The sequence below is a fragment of the Eublepharis macularius genome, chromosome 13, assembly GCF_028583425.1.
Source record: "Eublepharis macularius isolate TG4126 chromosome 13, MPM_Emac_v1.0, whole genome shotgun sequence".
Lineage (NCBI taxonomy): Eukaryota > Metazoa > Chordata > Lepidosauria > Squamata > Eublepharidae > Eublepharis > Eublepharis macularius.
In genome coordinates, this window is record NC_072802.1 from 70214772 (window position 1) to 70237090 (window position 22319).

Below are 22319 nucleotides of genomic sequence, written 5' to 3' on the forward strand. Positions count from 1 at the left end.
ACAAACTTGCCAACCAACCTGTTGTCAGGCTTACAGATACTTCCCTGACTTGCGGCTTGGGTAAGATTAATCACCGTAAGTGATCCAGATCTCGAAAGCTTATGCTACAATAAAATTGGTTAGTCTTAAAGGTGCTACTGGACTCTTTTTGATTTCACCGTAAGTGAACAGTGATTATTTACAACATTGCTTTAAGAGGTTTGACAAGGTTTACTGGGATACACGAATGAGCGACTAACAAACTAAAGGGCAATACCTCAAGAGCAACAAGCCACAGCTAGTTCACTTTCAAGGACCAAAATCCAATTTAGCTAGAGAAAGCTACCTGGCTCAACCAGTTTCTAGACTGTAAAGCGTGCTCCCAACACGTGCCTGCAGCATGTCTTGACTATGACTGCATTTAGATACCTGTTTGAGATTCTTGCCAGACTCACGTGCCTCCCTTCTTCTTTTTCAGAAGTAACAAGTTACCCATGACATATGACTGCAATCTGTAGGTTAACCAGAGTTACTTTCCCCTCACAACCTTGGATATTAAGCAAGACTAATCTAATGGTAGAATGCCTATTGATGCATGTGTTTGTGGGCAACCTAACTCCTGCTAACCCATGTGCTGTCTTTCTTATATCACAGGGCAACAGGATTTAATGTGTAACCAGGATTCTCCCCTTAAGAATGGAGGTGGGGAAAGGTATTCAGGAGGTCTGCAACAAGCCAGATTTGCAAACATTCCAGCTTCATGTTAGGTAGAAGTGACATCTCAATGCAACCTCTGTATCTAATTGGAAAGAATCTAGGTCTATCCAAGTTCAATTTAACCGTGACCAGGTCCTACCGAAACCAGGATGAGGTCATCCTGATTGGAAATCCTATTGCTTTCAACAAGCCTGGATAGAGGTTTCTGTTGAACTGTTTGGATCATGGAGCTGTTAATGATAGTCATTGAAGTAGCAGCGGGGGAGAGGTGCCAGCCAAGGAAACATTGGAACAGCAGAGATGCGTGGGAAAGTTTCTTTAACACGGCTTTCCCACGTCACTCTTGCTTCACATCAGTTATTTTAATAATCTAACCTAGATTTTCTCCTAACACACCCACAGCTAAGGCTAAAAATGCATAATGCTTGATAGAACTGGCTATGAAAACGTCCCTGTGCAATGGCTATACAGTGATGTATTTTTTAGAATTTTATATTTTAAAGATGCAAAACTAAAAAAAAATGTTAACTGAAAAGTGAGAAGGAAAGCTAGAAAAGAGAATGAAACAGGAATTATATGTATATATGTAACTATGAAAACAAGTTTTATTTTTTTTTCAAGATATTAAAGAATCCTGAAAGAACAGAAGTGTTAGGAATTTTTTACCGGAAAGCAAAAAACTTGCAATGCGAAGCAATGTTTCACTAGCATCAAGATTTAAATATTATCTAAACATTATGTCTATATTTTAATTTCTATTTACTTCACTCCATCTTTCTCCCTAATGGCGACCCAAAGTGTCCTGCGTTTTATTCTCGTAACAACCCTGTAAGTGGCTGTCACAAGCTCACACAGCAAGCTTCCATGGCAGAATGGGGGTTCAAGCTGGGCTTCCCAAATCCTAGTCCAGTCCTAAACTCTGCACTGCCGGGTCAAATGCCCAGAGTTTTATATTCTCGGAAACTCCTACAACCCTGTAAAAGTAGGGCTGCACAACTATCCCTGAATTGCAGGGGGTGACAGAAACAGAGAGAATGGCTTACCTAGTAAAGTCATGGCTCCCCAATAAATGCTTTCTGTGTTGTGGCCTCCACCTTATGGAATGGCCTGCCTAATAAGGTCTGGAAGGCTCACCTGGCTTTCTGCAAAACTATACAAAACTGAACTATTCAGGAAGGCTTTTTTACACAGGTAATTTGGTCAGTACTGCGACAAAATGAAGATGCTTTGGTAAAGGGATAGGGACTATAGACTATACTACTGTGTGTACATTACATACTGTCCATTGCTGTAAGTATGCTCTTACAATGTAATTTCTGCATTGTTTTAATGTGTCATGTTAATACTTATGCTTTGTTCAGCTGTTTTCAGATTTCAGCAATCCAAACCTTACTGCTTTATTAGATGTCCCATCCTGTTGATGGTATTTGACTTACACTGTGTAATCTGCCTTAAGTCTCAGTGATAAAGACAAGCTATAAATAACAAATGATAATGGTTAAGGTGAGATTTCAACAAAGGGCTTCTGAGCTCAAGAGTCACACATGAAACGGCTACAATTCAGGAGCACACATCCATAACTTTTGAACTTCCAAGGTGTTTCCTATGTATGGCAGAGTCAGGAACCTTAGTCACAGAAAAACTACAAGGAATGTATATGTTAATTCCCAGATGCAAAGGACAATAGGAACCTGGACCATTAAGGCGGAAAGCTGGCAGATTCAGCTTTCTGCACCTCTATGTGATAAAATGCACCTGCTGTTCTACACAGCTATTAAAGGCACAGGAGCCCTGTCTTCCCTTACATCTGGCTACTCTATGGATAGTGTAGGCAGCATTATCCATTATAGGGAACCAACGGTATAAGGAAAGTTACCACCCTTCTAGTTTGAGAAAAGCAATTTGTCTTCTCACAAAGTCTAGAAACCAAAACAGGCCATCGGTTAGGAACATGAGGTTGGGTGCCTGCTTTCCATAGCTCACACAAGCCAATCATTGCAGGGGCATGTTTAAGCAGAAGTTTGAACTGCTCCACTTATTTTCCAACCATCTGTACTAGTAAAGACAGTTAACCCTTCAGATGGGGGCAACCATATTGTTAACTATATTTATTTAAATTTGCATGGGTACACACTTGAACTGTGTTATTAAACTACATCTGAAGATTCTGGCTGGGTTGTCATCAATATGCAGATGACATTCAACTTTATCGCGTTTCCAGCTGATCCCAGGTAAGCTGCAGAAACCGTTGTATGGAGGCAGATTTGGATTGGATGCAGATTAACAAACTGAAGCTTAATCCCAACAAGATGGAACTGCTTCTGGTGAGTGGAAGGGCTGGCCCAAGATTTAACGTGTTGCCCATTCTGAATGGGGTTGCACTCCCCCTTGAAGGAACAGGTCCATTGTTGGGGGGGGGGTGCTCTTGGGCCCAGGCCTACTGCTGGATAAGCAGGTGGTAGCTGGGCCACTGTGCTTTTTATCAGCTTCTCCTGAGCAGGGAAGATCTGGCCACTGTAGTATGTGCCTTAGTTACATCTAGATCAGATTACTGCAATGTGCTTTACATGGGGCTGCCCTTGGAGAGTGTTCAGGAATGCTGCAGCCAGGATGTTGGCTGGAGTGGGCTGCAGGGACCAGATCACTCCAGTCTTGGCCCACCTGCACTCACTTTCAATTTGTTTCTGGGCACCTGTGTTTTCCAAATGTAATACTGGAAACTGCTCTAATAGGCAATTTGAGGGTTACCTTTAAAAGAAAAAACATTACAACAAACATGCACAACAGCATCTTCAAACTTATCTGTTAAAATGGTGGGGTCTCTAGTGTTCACTTGAATGGTTACATACACAAACTATGAAAAATCTTGTTTATTAAACCGCTGTACACTGGCATCAACATAAATGTACAGCAAGTTCAAAATATGACGATGTTACAAAACTGCAGCACTAAAAAAAATCTGACCAGCATAAATTATTTATAAAACTCTTCAAAAATGGTAGAGATAATTGCTAAGTAATCCCTGATTATTCCCATTTGATTGCCAGAAATTTTCTCTTATTTTAAAATGGGGGAAAGCATCTTTAAAAGTTTAGAATCTTTTCAAAACACTGGCAGTAAGCTTATCTACAGGGTGACCAGCTCAACATGGAAAGCGCAGGCCTCATTTACACAGCACAGACAAAAACTCCACTGTTGCTGCTGAAACTCACAAGTCAAAAGAGAGCATTAAGATTGACGGATACTTGGAGCACATTTCCTGATGTGAACGCAACACATTTTGACTAGCACATTCAGTAACACTCATCTATGAGTGGAAACTTCTGTCTTCAGTGGAAGCCCTATACACTGGACTTTTAGAACCCATTTAAAGAAGAACAAAGCAGTAGTGTTCTCAGGCGTCTGTTCTTAACGGTGTTTATGTAAGAAAATACAGAGGAGCATCTCATGTTAATGGACAGACTTGGTCTCTTTCTTAGACAACTGTACCGCAACAGAAAGGCAATTAAACGGAAGCCTTCTTGTTCTTCTGCTGGTTCCTGGGAGAGTTCTTTAATACACTTCTTATTCGGAGGTAAATCCCTGTTGATTCGGCCATATTTTCAAATTCAAATGGTGTTATCCCTGCAGCAAACTTGCTCATGTCTGGGATGGGGCTAGCATTTTTAGAAGACCCTTGTGTGCTGATGACCACAGGGGAGCTGCCACCATCTACCCCTTGGCTTGCTTCACACATTGAGATGGAGGGGCAGTTCTCAGCTACGCTTTCAGAATCAGCTACACTTTCAGAATCTACCTGGTTGGATGGTGGTTCTTCTTCTCCTGTTAAGTCAACCAATTCATCAGCTGAACTCTGCTTCTCTTCAGACTGCTCTGCTTTAAGCATCTGTTCACTATTGTCCGAAGGTCCAGGCTCTGATACATCTAATGTCTTACACACTGCACCTTCTGGAAGACTGTCTGACTCAGTTCTAAATGGTGATGACGCGACGGAGTTTCCTGTTAGAGGAGTTCCTACAGGAATTTCAGAGTCACTATTTGCACTGTCTGCCTGCTCAAGGGCTGCCCAAATCAGACGCTGCTGCTCTTCAAGCTCTTCCAGGGTCAAAGTGTCCTCGTTTTCTATTCTCACTGAAGCAGAGTCATTGGGAGTATTCAAAGGCAGAGTATCTTGAGGAAGAGGTGGTGGAGTAGATGAAGGTGGCTGAGGAGGGGTAAAGTTGGGCGGAGTGAATGGAGGGGTACCTCTTGGCAAAGGGGGAGGAGTTGCATTCCGTGGAGACTCAGGAGGCAGCGGAGGCTGGAACCGGAAGCTATCGTAACCTGGAGAACCTTGCAGCATTTCTAAATCTGGAATGGTGAAAATGCAAGTTTTAGTAATATATTTATGCAATTTACATGCCATTTTATACAAACATAATTAAAGCATCTTTAAACTACCAGTAAAATCAATGGTATTAAAAAAATAGATTAAAGCTACAAATTACAATCAAACTCAAAACTGTTTGCAACAGCAGCAGTTCCAAAGCATTTAAACAACCACAAATCAGATGCTTGGTGAAACAAAACTGTTTTTACATGCTGCAAACAAGGCAAGCAGAGAGGCAGGCATCTCCAAGAGACCCAGTTGTGTAACATTTGAGTTGATCTACTGAAAGGGCATCCACCTGAGATGGTATCCTGAGCAGTGCCACATCAGCAGGTCTTAGGGGGCAGGACGGTCTCTATGGAAGTACACGATCCCTCCTCAGTTACTTGAGCGCAGACCATTGAAGGGTTTAAATACCAAAATCTTGGACTGAGCTAAGTAACATATTAGTAACCAATAAATGTTTAAAGAATAGTAGTCTTGTTGTTTTCTGCTTATTCCCAAAAATGTATTTAGAAAATTTCTGTATCATTTTTTCAGTTTGCAAAAACAGCCAAGCAGCTGTATTTTGGATTAATTGAAATTTCTGGACTTTTTCAAGGACAAGTTCACAGAATGTATTACAATAGTCGAATATGCAAGTCAGTGGCCAGGGCTGTAGAACTTCAAACAGATAAAGCTTGCAAATCAGCTGAAGATGACAGAAAAGCACTCCCTGGTTGCAGCTGCCGAGAGTTCATAAACCATGAGGCTTGGATTCTGGATAGTCGCCTGATTCTGTGCAGTCTCTAGAGTCCACCTTAGTTCTTTATTAATTTAATGAATTATATTTGCTATTTTTATATCACCCATGTATCTATTTTTATGTAAACATTTTTGGTAATGTATGGATTTTTGTGCTGGTCTTTGACTATAATTATTCATTCGTTCGTTCGTTTGTAAAGATGGACTAAGAGTATCCACAAACTATGAACCTGATTCTTCAGGAAATACACAATCAAGATAGGCATTTCAGCACAAAAGCTTTTTTTAATTCATTCCTACTTAAGCTCTGCTGTTCTTCAAACAATGTCTGAGTTGGTTTTCAACAAGTGGGATTAGCCTAAAATTCAGATAAAATGGAATGATATTTTTAAAACCTGGTGGCCGGGTGAGTATGTTTAACTGTTAAAATCATTAATATTTCATGAGTTACGTATTTGTTTATTTTGGAAGTATATGAGCATTGAAGTTATTTAAGTATCAGATGTTTGAGAAGTATAAGGATATACCAGAATCTATCTCCATATCAGCTGACAATACTTCAGTACTGTTTTTCTTCTGCCTTTTTGGATTATGAGTGCTCTGGTGAGGTGAAGGTCTTTTACTGCTGGACTTTGGACTTGCCTGAGGAAGGGTCAGAAAGCAGTAAGAGAAATTAGAATATTCTGAACTGCAGTGTGAACAAAAGAGTACACATTCCTCACGGGTTGTAGCCAGGGCAAAAAAAGGCCACAACAATCTAGTCCCTTTAGGGATATTCTAGACACCTTCTCATCAGTTTTCATAGGCATCTAGCTCTTTAACTCACAGGTAACTAGTATTCATCCCACCTGTCAGCATCCTAGACAATGACTGCAAAGGTATTAGGATGACTGACAAACATTCAGGTGCTTCCTTTACAATGTAGTAATATATTCAACACTTTTCATAAAGTATAATTAAAACTATAAACACATTTAGGGAACATATTATCTGCATACAGCTAAGAAGCTAACTGGGTACCTTTGGACAATTCACTCTCACAACATGAATTCTTTAGGTCAAGGAGCAGTGGTGAACAGTTAAAAGGGCATTATTAAAATCCATTTAAAAACAAGAAACACACAGACACAGAAACGCCTCAGATGGAAAGGGCGGGGGGTCATCACACTGTGCCACTTTTATCTTTTCTGTTCAACCGGAGCTGCTGGTGATAACCTAGAAAGTCCTAAATGGCTGGCTTTTTGCTATTATTACTTGCAGTCTGACACTCTCACTGGAACTCAAGGCAGATTAAAAGTATGATAAAAAAATAAGTCAAGATTACAAAATATAGTAACATTTGGATGAAGAAAATGAAAATTCCTAGTAAAACAAAAAAAATGCAGTTAGGCTGGGATTGTAGAATGGGGGGTGGAAACAAACACAACAAATGTAGTCGTATCTGTTTAAGACAGCAAGACAATCTATGATGTTCTAGCATCTTTAAGAGCAATATGGGAATGGCATCTTAACCTTATCATCTATGCATTAAATCAGAACCTCTCAAGAGTATGCATAGCGGCACGCTTTGAGGATACTCCTCAACATTGGAATCCTGTTCCCTTGAATATGCTCCCCAAAATCTCAAGCACGGGCACCTTCTGGAAATAGTGCAAGATCTTAGATTTTGGTGGCAAGATTGATGAAACAGAACACGTGTGATTAACGTACTGTTATCAGCCCAGGGCTCAAACTTGTCCATATTTTGCTAAAGCAAGCAGGGCAGGAACCGGAAAAGGGCTGCTACAACAGCAGGGGATATTTTGAAAGCTAATATAACTAACTCCACATGCTTAGGGCAAGTGGGAGGAATAACCTATTCTCCAGGACACATTTCACCACCCAAAGGATGATAACATTTTAAACAAAACAAGACTCAGTATACTGGATGTGGCAGAATTAATCAGTTCACTAGAACTTCACATAGGCTTCAGACCTACGCATTTTGAACTCAAACAACAGAATTTCACTAGCGAGAGGAGGTAGAAGAGAGAAGACGTCTATTAACAGGAAGCATTAGCACATACAGCTTTTACTGGCACATTTAAACATATTCACCGAATGATAGGTAGAAAGATAGTGGGCAAATATATCTTTCTGCTGAGATGGTTGCATGGGTATAGAGCCAAACATCCTCCACTCCTGCAGCAAAAGAAATGAAGCAAGACTAGCTTTATTATTTGACATATCACTCCACAGGTTTGATCAGCAACACCAAAAGCCAAAGTATAAACTGTAACAACAGAAAATCCAGAAAATAGTGTGTGGAAGGAAAAATAAAAGGACAATTTGCTATAGGATTTTTTGCCACTTATATTCTCCGGATGCTTTTGCTAGCCATTCCACCACTGACATGCAAGCTCTAGACAAGTTTCATTAAATTAATGAAGGATGCACAGAAGCAAAACGTTTGTAGGTTGCACCATATTGTTATCTTTGGCACACCTGGCAACCTGCTACACTCTGCTGTTCCTACAAGTACTGCTAGACAATACTCTCCTCTACTTCAAAAACTGTAAATGTATGTAAGTTAAAGACTTTAAGTATTTTTAAACTGGTTTCTACCCAGAAACTTAATCACATACAGGCCCTCCAGAAAATGATTAAACATATTAGAGGAAATAAATTTGTATCCAAAATTAATAACCATTTCCTCTATTAGCATCAATATCTGAAATGAAGTACTGAAGGCAAAAAAATGATCCTCAATGTGCTATTATCATAGCTAGAAAAGTGGAGAACAAAACAGAATGGGCTGGGATCTAAAGAAATAATTTAGAAGCTTCAACAGTACTATGCAGGCCCTTCTTTGAAGAGCTGTATCTTAAGCTGCTTTTGAAACCTCTCTCTGTTTCTCAAGTGCAAAACACAAGGCTAAGAAAACTGCAACGGCAAAGCACTCTTGGGTGGACAGAAATAGTCACATCACTCTCTGTATCCTGGCCAATACCACAATGGCACATCTCTCTGGTACTTACATCTGTGACTCCACTGGGAGTGGATATATTAAAACCTGGATAGTTTATCAACTTGGAGACATCGTAAGAGATGCATCGATTCTGTTGGTAGTATTCTTCCTCCTCAGTTTCACCACCGGGAGATGCTAAACAAAGAATTACCAATATTGTTGATGCAAACATATTTGCGTCAACACCCCATCCAAAGATTATTACTATAAGGACAGAAAATTCCTGGAATTCTAAAAAGAGGGTTAAGTAGGCAGACAGAAATTAGAATTATATATTGATTCTGTTGCTGATGTCAGTGTGGCGCAGTAGTTAGATGTTTAGACTAGGATCTGGGAAACCCAGGTTTGAATCCCCACTCTGCCATGGAAGCTAGCTGCATGATCTTTGGCTAGTCCCTCATACATAGCCTAATCTACCTCTCAGGGTTGTTGTGAGGATAATTGGAAGAGAGAAGAATGATGTAAGCTGCTTTGGGTCCCTACTGAGGAACAACGAGTATAAATGAAGCAAATAAAATAAATAAATGGTCCCAGATTCTATCCTGCCAATTTTTGCTTAGACAGAATCGAATCTTCTTGTATTTCCACTGTACTTACAGGTGATAGTTCTGAAGTAGATCTAAAGATTAACAGGAAACACAAGGTTGTGGCAGAGCACAGAGAATGTATATCTGTTGATTACAACTGGGTTAACTAAAAGTGGAAAATTGGTTATTCTCACTATTTCAACTTTTAAAGCTATGCTTTATACAGCTAGAAACCACAAAGGTTCTGGAAACTTTTCTGACTCTGGAAAATAATGTGAAAGCTATGTAAACTAAATCGCATTTCACTATATTGCAGTTCTCTAACTGAATCTTATTATTTCTTTGTTAATATTATATTTGAAAACTGGTAGTATATTATAAGCTATCTGTTTTTTCTTGTATTATAGTTGACTTTAACATCGTGTAATTTGTTTTCTCGTTTATGCATTGTATGTTGTTTTTAAAGTTAATAAAGTTTTTTTAAAAAAAAAAATCTCATCTCACCACTCATTTCAGCTTTACCATCATAGAGAGTTAGCCCAGATCTTTCCATTTCTGCTTCTTTGAGCCAACCTGGGGGGTAACCCAACTGCCGCATCCGATATATGAAGGGAGGAAGAGTCTGGTCTGTGACACCAAGCGCATCCTGAAGTTCCTCACTACAATAGGGGGGAAAAAAATCCTGTAAGAAATATGGAGATGCTTAACGCACCTATTTTGGCACTGCGTCTTGAAATACCAGCATTTCAGGAAACAAACATAAACATCCGTAAAATTTGTACACTGATGAATAACATAATCATGACTAAAGGCCACAGTGGGATTGTAACATATACTGGAGAGTTGTGCCCAACTTGAGCAGTTTTCCAGATTGGGAAAGAAGGGTGTATGGATGGCCCCAAAATCTGCCTGCCATCCTTAGGCTGTCTTTGGAAATTATTTCTTGCAGCATAAATTCACTTGATATTGAAAGTTCTTTTTATATTACAGAATAATCTTCAGTTCATTAACGAATGAGCCAGTACTAAGCTACAGAAGACACAGTGTTTATTAAGTGGGAGATACGTTACCTAATTATTCCCGGTTTAAACCTTCCAAACCTTTCTTCAACTTCATCGGCATGGTACCGCTGCTGGAAGCTTTGGTTGCTTGCTTCCCCACAAGCTTCCATGAATTGTTTTCTTTTTTCACTAATACGGGCAGCATTTCGTGGCTAAAATATAGTTGAGGAGAAATGAAGAACATACCAACTTCCACGTTGCATGCTCACATTTTGACTGACTTGCAGCATGTACAAATTTATTTCTGAGCTATAAGGTTGTTTATTTTTATTTATTTTACAAAATTTATATTCCCCTTTTCTGACCTCGTAAGAGCCATCAACACCGTTAACAAATTAAAAACATATATAATAAAATCAAATCTTAAAAAAATTAAAACCAACAAAACACACATTAAAACAATTAAAACCAGAACTAAAATACTAATACAAAAACCAAAGCTGCAATTAAAACTTTAGGCAGCAAGGAGGGATCATCGAGGGAACGCCAAATGAAACACGAGGCATTCCCTACTTTTGACCATGCATCTAATTCCCAATGTGGAGAAATCTGTGGATCCTTAAATCTGGAGACCATAACTATGAACAGACAAGACAGATCTTTCTTCAAACCTGAGAAAAGTCCCAGGTTTGCAGAAAAATCTGAAATTTAAAAAAAATTACTCTTAGGATTAACACCCCGCCCCCCCGCAAATAACAGAAGCGTCACTTGTACCTTTAAGAAACACATGCCCTCTGCAGTGGCTACTATGAGGGTTACCAGGCAACCACAACAGTTTGGCCAGTTGAAGCCTTGGTTTCTGTCTGTAAAAGGCAGGAGCAAGGCTCTTTCCAGGGTTGTTTGACCTTTGAGGGAGGACTCACTGGGCCAGACCTAGCAGCAGCCTCCAGCTGACCCGATACTATGCAAGTTACATGATGCACCTAGGCCCAGCTGCTTAATAGTGTTCAACAGCAGCCACATGAACGCCAGCATGGTGTGGTGGTTAGAGTATAAGACTAAGATGTGAGGGATCACAGTTCAAATCCCCACTCTTCCACGGACCTTGCTCAGTGACCTTGAACCAGTCACACACACTCAGCCTAACCTACCTCATAGGGTTGTTGTGAAGAGAAAATAGAAACAAATGATGTTAGCTGCTTTTGGATCACAATGTGGAAAAAGGCAAGGTATAAATTGTCAGGGCTTGCCGCAACTGCCGCTGGGCGTGGCACTGGGCGGTCTGCTCCTGACGTCACAGGGGGGCCAGGGATTCTGCAGGACCCTGCTCTGTGGAAGGAGGGGCGGTATACCTCACCCAGACTCCCTCTCAGTCCACTCGCTGGCCTGCTCAACCTGGCCTGCTTACCCCCTGCATCCTCCTTCACCTCCTTCCAGAACTCTCCCCCAAGCCTCCACCCTTGCATCCTACTGCTCTCACTCCACATGATCACTCCTCACTCACACCCACCACCCCAGAGCTCTTCCTAGCCACCTTATATAGGGCTTCCTTTCCCCGCCCCGCCCTCCTTCTAGGCTTGTGCCATCTCCTGACTTGGCCCAGCTGTGCCTTCCCTCAGGTGTTTCCCTCCTACCACTAATCCCTTCTTGGCTTCCTTGCCTTGCTGGCAGGGTGGGATTGAATGCAAGCCATCCCCGGCTGAGGTCTCCTTGGCCTTGCTCATGAGGAGCTGCCCCAGCCGGCTTCGGTGCTGCTGAGCCTGCCTGGCCTTGCTCACGAGGAGCTGCCCCAGCCGGCTTCTGTGCTGCTGAGCCTGCCTGGCCTTGCTCACGAGGAGCTGCCCCAGCTGGCTTCTGTGCTGCTGAGCCTGGCCGGCCTTGCTCGCGAGGAGCTGCCCTGGCCAGCTTCAGTGCTGCCTGTTGGTTGATGCCGGACGGGGCTACCCATCTCCTCCCCCAGAATGCCTGTGGCAGCTCCACCTGGAGGGGCTTGGCTCCTAGCACCTCCTGAGCCAGGCTGCTGTTGTCTAGCCAGGGTGTGGCTCTGGGCTGTAGTGGCTGCTTCTCCTCCTTGGAAGGTAAGGGCTTTGTTTGGGCTATTGCTGTGTCCCTATTCCCCCTGCCTTGGCCCTTTTCCTCTAGCCTGCTTAGCCCCCTCTCCTCCCCCTGGGGGGTGGGACTAGCTGGCTTCTCCCTGCTCCCTCCAGCCTTCTGAGGCTTTGGCCTTTCTCCCCTTCCCCCTGGAGCAGGCAGGTTCTGGCTCTGTTTGCCAGACAGAGCGGTTGAACTGCTGTCTCCCGGCTGCCCCCTGCCGCTGCCTGTCAGCAAGTCCGGGGGCTGGGCTGCTGACCCCGGACATAAATGTAGTGAAAATGAATATTGTTGAAGATGGGGACAGACAAAACGTAGGTTGGTGGGTGGGTAGGAAGGAGAAAAGTAAACATGGAAATGTGGGGATATGGGGGCTGCCAGGAGGAAAGAGGTAAGAGTATGGGGAGGAGATAGGAGAAACTGGGGTACCCTTTTCAAGTCCTCTGGGTTCCCCCACTGTGCCCAGCAGCAGGCACTATGAAATTCAGCCAGACTGTTCCCAGAGAAAGGCTGGGAAATATGTTAACCACAAAAGAGCCAAGTCATTTAAATCTATAACCTCACACACGCTCATTCATTTATACTTATCCTAAATGTATTTTGATTGTTTTAATGATTGTATTAATGTTCCTTTTATATCTTGCTTCAGATTCCCTGAAGCTACAGGTGAAACAGGTAGGAGCTTCTTTAGTACCCATATAATACATTTTCCCTTTCCCACGCACCCTTAGCATTTTACACTGGCTTCTTTCATCTTGGCAACTGGTTCAGCCTTCTTGTTTTTCTGTCTACTACACAGAATAATTTTTAAAGCCAATGCTTCCAAATGTACCCATATTCAGCTGTTAACTACTTATCAGACTGTTTTCGTGGAAACAAACAATTGTCACAACAAGACTGTGGAATATTTTACCTGTGGGCAATCTTTCATTTGATGGTCTTCACATCCACAGTTGAAGCAATGAGGTTTTGGCCTGGTTTATAAGAGTATCAACAAATTCACAAGGCGACTCTGATGTTAGCTGGTCAAACGTGTAATTACTATATAGAGCTTCAATACCCTTTCAAAAAAAAACCCACTCCACATACCTAACAGCTCAAGCCAATGACAAAACATGATACAACACAGGAGTGCTCAAGATTAACAGTGTAATCCTATGCAGCATTACTCCAATCTACGACCAATGAACTTGCACTGGTGGTAATATACCAACAGCTTGCACTGGTAATATACCAACAGCTTGCACTGGTAATATACCAACAGCCATGCTGTCATACATTCTGCAACATCACACCTACTATGGCAGACTGATGGAGCAGGGTGAGTTTGAGATCTGGACGTAGGGAACGAAAGTATCTCCTTGATTTAAATTTATGTTCAACAGCAAACACAAATAGCTGAATGCTACACCTCAGCCTATGTTCACAGAATTTGACCAATACAGGATAAGAGAGATGATAAAACCCACCAAACAGAAAGGTATGGCTGCATGTATAACATGCTTTTTTGTTTGATGCTATAAACAACCCACATTATACACACAGTATTACTCCCTAGCGTAGGAAAAGAAAGATGGTTTTTCTCTCTCCCATAGCTATTCATTTAGGATAATCCTATGCTGCCTCTTCAAAGTCTTGTTGAGGAGACTTACAATTATAACCATGTCTCAACTATTAAAAAGAAGTCACTGAACATAGCAGGGCAAAAATTACACACAAAACAAAAGTAGAAATATTCTTAATATGGGAAAGTTTCAAGAATATCCACATTTTGTTTACCCTAAAGATTTGAGAAGTACTTATTTATTGAGGATATTTCTATGCTAGCTCTTCAGAGTCCATCTTGAGGCAATTTATAATTAAGCCTTAACATTACTATTTGAAGAATTCATCAATGCATCGTCCCACCAAATTATATAATTTGGTGATCTTATTTTAATCCTCCTTTTTAAAAATCAAATTAAGATATTGGTGCAGTCTACTTTATGGTTTCCTTCTCAAGCATTCAACTACGCTGTTCTTTTGGCACATTCAGAAAACCACTCTCCTAGTAAGATTTTTTGCTGGCATTCCTGGCTAATAAACTGATTTTTGTGAGAGAAGTTTGAGCAGATGAGAGACTGAGACTGGAACCTAAAGAGCTACTTCAGGTGAACCGAGACTAACAGCTTTCAAGCACCCACGGGGATTCTGAGGGGGTTTTCCTATCAGAATAAAGCTCTCTCTCTCTCACACTCCCCATAAATCCGTGTCTTATCACACAATGCTTTAAAACATAGGGATGTTTCTAAAACAGGAAAGTCACACACAACATCCCAAATCTCTTATGCAGAGAGAGCTAAATTGCATAATTCTTAGGAACCTGGCCACAGTCTTGGTTGTCTCATTAGGAACAATGAAAACATTTTATATTACATATATAACTCGAGCTTCACTGCAAATTATATACTAACTACAATACAGTTCAGATTTAAAAGAAATACAAACCTCTTAGGCTTTACTTGTATCTCTTGTCCATCTAGAGAGAGAATCTGTGTGAAAACTTGCTGATATCTTAAGAGTTCAATAAGGAATTGCATTTGTATGAAGCAGAATGGAATTTATTTTCATGTATTTGTAACTTTAGCCCAAAAGTTATCACGGAATAGAAACTCAAAATCAGTGTTAACAAGACGGTGAGATCCTGCTTGAAATAGCAGCTCTGCTAGTTGTTAAAATGTCCCTTCTCTTTCTAGTAGGTTAATCTGATAAATATATCATGTTGCCTGCCTTACTCTCCATTTTTTTTCAGAAACGCAACAACAAGCAGCATTTTAAAGTAGAGCACGTCATCTATTGTTTCTGGTGGATGGATTTTTTAATAAAAGCATAATGTGCTGCATAATTTATGGCATCAGACATATGTTTTTAAGGACATCTAAAAATGTACAAATTAAGTCTTAATCTGTTTCGGTATTGATGGCATTAGGTAGCAGTGTTAGCACAAAATGATATGTTAACTAAATAGGATACTTGGGTATTTCCCATCCGTCTGTGAGCTGAGGATTTTCATTTAATATAGGCTGCCCCAGTTTATCAAGACAAAAATGGGTAAAATAGAACACACTCCCTATAACCTGTAGAAAGAGTCAGAAAGTGTCAGTATTTTATCAGACTGAAAGACAACATATAAAAATGTACTTAAATATTTCACAAATCTCTATTGGGATATAATTAAGTACATTAAAAGAATGGTTCTCAAGTTTAAGGGCTGACAAATATGATCTGACATCCCCCGCATTATTCCCAGCCGATTATCATGAGATACCATCTTCCCAGAGTTATATATAGCTAACTACTAAAATTAAAGGTAATGATAATTACATGGTTATTTACAGATCTTCCTGACCATTTTCTAGTGCCAAAGCACAAAGAACTGAAACTCATACATGCCCATCATAAAATGGAGAAGTAACTTACGCTAAAAGCTTCTTTCAACTTTTTGGATGGATTTGAGCTTGTCCCTTTATAGTCTTCTTCCAGCACAAAACTAGAGGGCTAAGAAGAAAAAGAAGTCTTGGCTTTCAAAACTGAGGCCAGATTTCTCAGGCAGGGAGTGCATGATGCTGTCTATTCTCCCTTGCTGCCCCTTATGCCATAACTCCCTCCCTAGAACACCTACATGGTTCCAACGGCTTCCTCTTCAAATTCCGACTCAAAGTAAAGGGAACAAGAAAGGCCCTTGTGTACATGGGAGCTTTTTCCACACACTGGAGAGCAAGTAGAGCTCCAGATTAGTGAGTCTCCAAAGAGTTTTACCAAACTGAAGAGGATTATTGGATGATTTAAGATGCTTCCGGTAGGATGTATGGCTCTCCTAAAGGACAAGATGCTTCAGAAGCACTAGCGCTTTGTATATTGTTTTAATGAACAAAAGTGCTGTCATATGACAAGTTAACACACTGCAACGGGCAATTTTGACAGGTTAATCATACTAAAGGAAACAAGTACATCAGACAAGAAAATGAGTATTTTTATTATTTTAAGGAGACATAATATACTATAATTAATTTACTTAACAGCAACTTTACAAAACGAGAAAATATTTAAAACTGCATTTCAATCACTACTTTGATACATATATAAAATATAAAAAAATACCTGTGGCTTAACATTGAAGTGCGTCTTGTCAGACTCGGCTCTCTGTTGCTCCTCATATCTTTGAACTAAGCTAGATATGAAGTCCTCTATTTCTTGGTGATACTGCCTGTACAAGAGATTACGGGAAGAGATAAGGCTGCCCTGTTGCTTTGTAAACCCTACACGACAGAACAAAATGTGTGCCTCAGATAATTCTTTTCTATATTAATCAAACTGAGGATTTTATTCTGGAGACCTCTTGTGGGTCATAAAGGTTTGCACATCTAATAGCTTACAAGATGTGTATGCTTTTACACTATCTAGCATGTTGGCAGCGTTACAGAAATTTAAAAATCTCTTTTATGTTGAGCATGGTTTCTGTAAACCAACCAATGAACAATAAATCCAGTAGATTCTAAGATAATGCCCACAGACTTGAGAAACCAGAATGGATACAAACGAATGACAAGTCATGATTTTGCATTTAAATTTGATTTCTGAAAAGAAGAAAATGTAAATCTGAATACAACCATCTCAGATTTCTATTTAATACTCTTGATAGTGAATCTCTATCAGAGATATAGCTTTGCTTTTTAAAAGATCATGGGGAAAATATCACTTTTGAGGTCAGTAGTGAGCAATAACTCATATACAATACTTTTGTCATTACACACTTGATAACAGGGCCAGGGACTGGCAAGTTAGCACAGACACCGGGAATCTGCACTATCCTCTACACTGATGGCAAGTCCCAGTCACATTTAGATAATATGGCATACTATTTTTACGCTTTAGCTACTTAAGCTTGTAAAAATTTCCTCAGTTCTTAAATTAAACTATTTTATTTATTTACTTGCTTCGTTTATACACCATTTTTCTCCCAATGGGGACCCAAATTAGCTTACATATTCTCTTCAAATTAATCCTCAAAACAACCTTGTGAGGGAGGTTAGATTGAAAGGGCACCCAGCAAGCTTCCATGGCAGAGTGTGGATTCAAACCGGGGTCTCCCAGGTGCTAGTTTAACAGTATAACTACTATACCACATGGACTCGCACCGTTTTTAACTGCTTTGCATAGCAACTAAGTGTTTTTGCTTCTGGAAAATTACAGGCTCCTTGGCTGATATGTTCAAAGATATATTAACTGCAAAAAGCAAAACCTTTGGATTGTTAGTTACTTTGTGTTTCTGGGTGTATCTGAAATTAGGGTAAAGCAGGAGAGTAATACACCCTGACCTGGACAGCGCAGGTGAGCCTGATTTCAAAAACTAAGTAATAATAACAACAACATTTGATTTATATACTGCCTTTCAGGACAACTTCATGCCCACTCAGAGCGGTTTTAAAAGTATGTCATTATTATCCCCACAACAAACACCTTGTGAGGTAGGTGGGGCTGAGAGAGCTCCAGAGAGCTGTGACTAGCACAAGGTCACCAAGCTGGCTTCAAGTGGAGGAGTGGGGAATCAAACCCAGCTCTCCAGATTAGAGTCCTGCTGCTCTTAACCGCTGCACCAAGTAGCATCGGTCTTGGTTGGTTAATTGGGTCAGCGACCTCCAACGAAACCAGGGCTGCAGAAGCAGGCAATGGCAAAGCACCTCTTGTTAGTCTCTTGGTATGAAAACCCCACCAGGGGTCACCATAAGTCAGCTATGACTTGAAGGCACTCTCCACCACCAGGAGAGTAATACAGTATAGGAGGAACAAAACTGAACAGAAAGTTGCAACAAAAGAAATACAACATCCTAGATACTGCATACACTTAACTGAGTCGTAATTTTTAACGTTTTAAATAGTTAGCTTAGTTATGCACAATTGCTCAAGAATCAACCATAATTCCAGTGGGAAACTCAATTACAATCACCCAGCTCTGCAAGAAATCAGGCCTACCGCCAGTAATCCATCACCTTTAAATAATCCCTCAATGTTAGACCCAGAATACCAATTTGCAACACAAGGTTTATTTTTTTAATCACATATACTTCTTTACTTTCCTTTTCTCCTTTCTCTTACCAACCCAGAATCCCTCTTGTCAAAAAATGCCTACACACATACAACATGGAGGTGGTGCAACTGGTGAGAGTTCCTTTAGATTGGGTGCAACAGATGTGGGTCCTGACCCACTAGTTTGCTTTATACAGTGCACACCAAACCAGAAATTCTGAAAAAGCCAAAGTAAAACACACTTACTTTGAAACAGTATTGTTCATAAATAAAATCTGTAACAAAGGCCCATCATGTTTAGAGTCATCCACTGTAAGTCCACTAAAAAAAGAAATACAACATTAAAATTACAATAAGAAAAAACAATACCTACCAAATCTCTTTGATGTTGTTGAGTATACCCACTTTAATGGTACAATGTAACCATCTTATTTTACCCTCCTATTTTAGCTTGATGCTAAATCTTATTTTATGAAATACAACATGCTATGAATAACTTACAATAGTAAAATCCCTCTCTGCTGCTGTTTAATAGTAGTAAGGGATTTAGAAAAAGACAACAATTAAAAAAATCTAACATTAAAACTTCCAGAAAGAAAAAATAATCAGATTCTCTCAAAGGCGTTCAAATACACTGGAAGGCCCATAGAGGTGGTGACAATTCTAATTCCTAGAGAGAGATCAGAACTTGGAACTCAAAGTCCTCCGACAAATTCAGCCAGTGTAGGTTCCCAAAACAAGGCCCCACCCAGTGGACCTCAGAACCCAGGCACACACTGCTGCATTCAGTGCTTTCATTTCCTCCTTAGTAACCATTTAATACACACAAGGAAAGGTAATTAAATCATGATCTTTATTGTTACACATCAAGAAATAGGGAGTGCCAAAAGCAATCTGTGATCTCCCAAAGCATTTGTGTGCACAAAGTAGCTGTTTGCATCCTAGCTATCAAGTGTCTATTAGTATACAATATATCTCCGATAAAGTGAGCAATTTTCATATACCTTGGTCGCGTAAGTATGTTCAGTTTTCTTCTGAGCTCACGATGTTAATGATTTGTTAAGGAATTTACAGTTACACTCTTGCTTGAGAATAAAATGTTTGAAATAATCACACTAGCCACTGCCTGGCAATCACAACAGTAATAATTGGAAACAGAGTTCCAAGTAACACCAAAGAAGCAGAAAAACAAAACAAGAAGTAATTTCCCTGCAAACATTCCCCATTCAAACCACCTGATGCTTGCTCATGAAGGAGTATTAAATGCAAGATCAAATACCTGCCTTTTCTGACTCTTATAGCTATGCCATTTAAGAACATCAGGCAACTGACAACCACAGTTATGATTGCTAGATAAATTTTTAAAGAAATAAAAGTTATCCTGCAAATTTGCCAAGCAAGATTCCCCTTTACTGCCTGATAGCTCTACTCTGCTTTTTAACTGTGCAATTAGCACTCTTAAAAATCTAGAAAGATTAAAGACATAAAGGAAAAGCACAGTTGTTCCATAGCAAGTTATCAGTAGTTCAATATGTACCTCAACAGTTGCAATATATACCTCAGTTCAATATATAATAAAGGTGGTTAGTCTTAAAGGTGCTATTGGACGCTTTACTATTTTGCGACTACAGACTAACACGGCGAACTCCTCTGGATCTATGTCCGTGCCCAGGAGATGGCAAAACATTGTCGGAATCCCTAGTTGAACTGGCCTGGGGAAAATTGCTATCTGACCCCAAAGCGGCGATCGGCATTACCCTGGGCATGTAAAAAGGGGCCACAGGAACTAAGCACCAATGTAACCCTTCCCTGCCCTCCCTCTCATGATCTGCCTAGGTTCACAGAATCAGTATATATATATATACACATACAAACCAGCATATATACACATATAGAACTGTATATAAAGACTCGTGTAGGGAAGACCCAGTGTGTTCATCTGTCAAAGAGGGATTGAGTCACCGAAAGTTTTAACATAATAATAACATTCAATTTATATATTGCCCAGGACAACTTAATGCCACATTCAGAGCAGTTTACAAAGTGCGTTATTATTATCCCCACAACATCCTGTGAGGTGGGGCTGAGAGAGCCGTGACTGACCCAAGGTCACTCAGCTGGCTTCAAGTGGAGTGGGGAATCAAACCAGCTTCTTCAGATTACATTTCCGCCGCTCTTAACCACTCTTAGGTGGAATAAAAACTCGGGCAACTTCTGCTTAACAAGGTGACACACACACACACAGTAGGAAAAGAGGTGCAACAGGAAATCAGATCCAGAGGAGTTAACCGTATTAGTCCGTAGTTGCAAAATAGTAGAGTCTAGTAGCACCTTTAAGACTAACCAACTTTATTACTGCGTAAGTTTTCGAGAACCGCAGCTCTCTTCGTCAGATGCGTCTGACGAAGAGAGCTGTGGTTCTCGAAAACTTATGCTGCAGTAAAGTTGGTTAGTCATAAAGGTGCTACTGGACTCTTTACTATTTAGCAAAACAGAGACACGCTTGAGGGGGAAAGACTGGGAAAGGTCTCTCTTCGCCACCCGCCGAGGCCGAACAAGCGGACCGAAGGCGGGTGGATCTGAGAAAGCGCTCCTAGCAGGCGGGCCGTCTCCCCACGCCCTGCCGTGCCCCGCCCAAGCGAACGAGGCCTGCTCCCAGCCCGGCCCGGCCCACGAGGATATTCTCGGCCCGCAGCTCCCTCACGGTCTCCTGGCACTCCCGCAGCCGCTCGCGCAGCTCCTCCACCTCCTCGTCGAGGCTCGCGTGAAGGGTCGGGGCGGGCGTCGCCGCGGGCTGGTCCGCGTCCAGCTGTTCGAAGAGCTCCAGGTCGCCGAAGTCCACCTCAGCCGCCATTTTAGGGCGGGTAGAGGAAGTGCGTCGCAGGCCGCGGGAGGCGAGGACGGCGACGAAGCAGGGGGGTCGCCTCACGCGCCAACGAAAGGAAACGGGCCGAGGCTTTCGAGCCGACGGGGCCGCCTCAGAGGGCGGAAACTACAACTCCCGACATGCCACAGGACAAGACCGTGCTAGCTCCTGTAGAGCCCCAGGACGCATTCTGTGATGGGGTTTGTAGTTTGAAGGTAGGGTCCCTCGTCTTGTCTCGGGGAGAGATGGATGCTGGGAGATGTAGTTTAAAATATGGTGGAATGGGGTGGGTAGGATTTCTTTCAGTTTTGTTTCCTGGTACTGGTAACGTTGTCTAACGAAATTACTTTCGGCCGGACCTTTAACCCTAACCAACTTTAAGACTAACCAATGCATCTGACGAAGAGAACTGTGGTTCTCGAAAGCTTATGCTACAATAAAGTTGGTTAGTCTTAAAAGTGCTATTGGACGCTTTACTATTTTGCTACTACATACTAACACAGCTAACTCCTGTGGATCTATTTTCAGGCGGGCAAACGTGTTGGGCTGCAGTAGAACAACAGGATTTGAATCCAGTGGCACCGTAGACAGCAACAAGATTCTCAGGGCTTTCAAGAGTCAAAGCTCCCTTCTTCAGAAATCAAATCCTACTGTACTAACAAAATTACTAGGTGTACATTTTGCAAAATCCATGCACCGAAGCTTAAATTGTGACTAATAAATTTAAACGTTCTGTTTTGTCCATACTTTCCCAAATAGCAAAGGTTGCCCACAGAAAAATTACAAAAATGTCTTTTTATTAGAACCATCTAAAATACCACAAAACGTTGTCCAAGCTTTCAACCTCTTCAGAATTCTTCAAGAGTTTCTTTGCTAAAACAAGACCAGAAGCTGATTGCAGTACAGATCAGAAATTAATATCCAAAAGTTAAAATAAAGCTGAAGAAAAACA

At 41.1% G+C, this 22319-nt stretch overlaps 1 protein-coding gene across 1 annotated transcript; it reads right to left on the bottom strand.

Moving 5' to 3' along the window:
- Nucleotides 1-3551: 3551 nt before the first annotated feature.
- On the bottom strand, nt 3552-21443 carry ZCCHC8 (zinc finger CCHC-type containing 8). Its single transcript, XM_054996202.1, has 14 exons — nt 21182-21443; nt 19506-19546; nt 18748-18822; nt 16576-16681; nt 15895-15972; nt 15448-15551; nt 14923-14988; nt 13349-13409; nt 10414-10556; nt 9848-10002; nt 8827-8951; nt 7907-7990; nt 6337-6451; nt 3552-5046 (listed from the first exon to the last, which is right to left on the bottom strand). Exons 1-14 carry the CDS (start codon nt 21353-21355, stop codon nt 4202-4204), a joined length of 2172 nt encoding a protein of 723 aa, XP_054852177.1. The 5' UTR covers nt 21356-21443; the 3' UTR covers nt 3552-4201.
- Between the last annotated feature and the right edge of the window lie 876 nt (nt 21444-22319).

Coding starts and splice junctions, on each gene's coding strand:
- ZCCHC8 (XM_054996202.1), bottom strand. CDS start 21,355: ATGGCGGCTGAGGTGGACTTCGGCGACCTGGAGCTCTTCGAACAGCTG. Junction 10,557..13,348: donor AAATGAAAGATTGCCCACAG/GTAAAATATTCC, acceptor ACTATATTTTAG/CCACGAAATGCTGCCCGTAT. Junction 7,991..8,826: donor CTCCCAGTGGAGTCACAGAT/GTAAGTACCAGA, acceptor CTTTTGCTGCAG/GAGTGGAGGATGTTTGGCTC.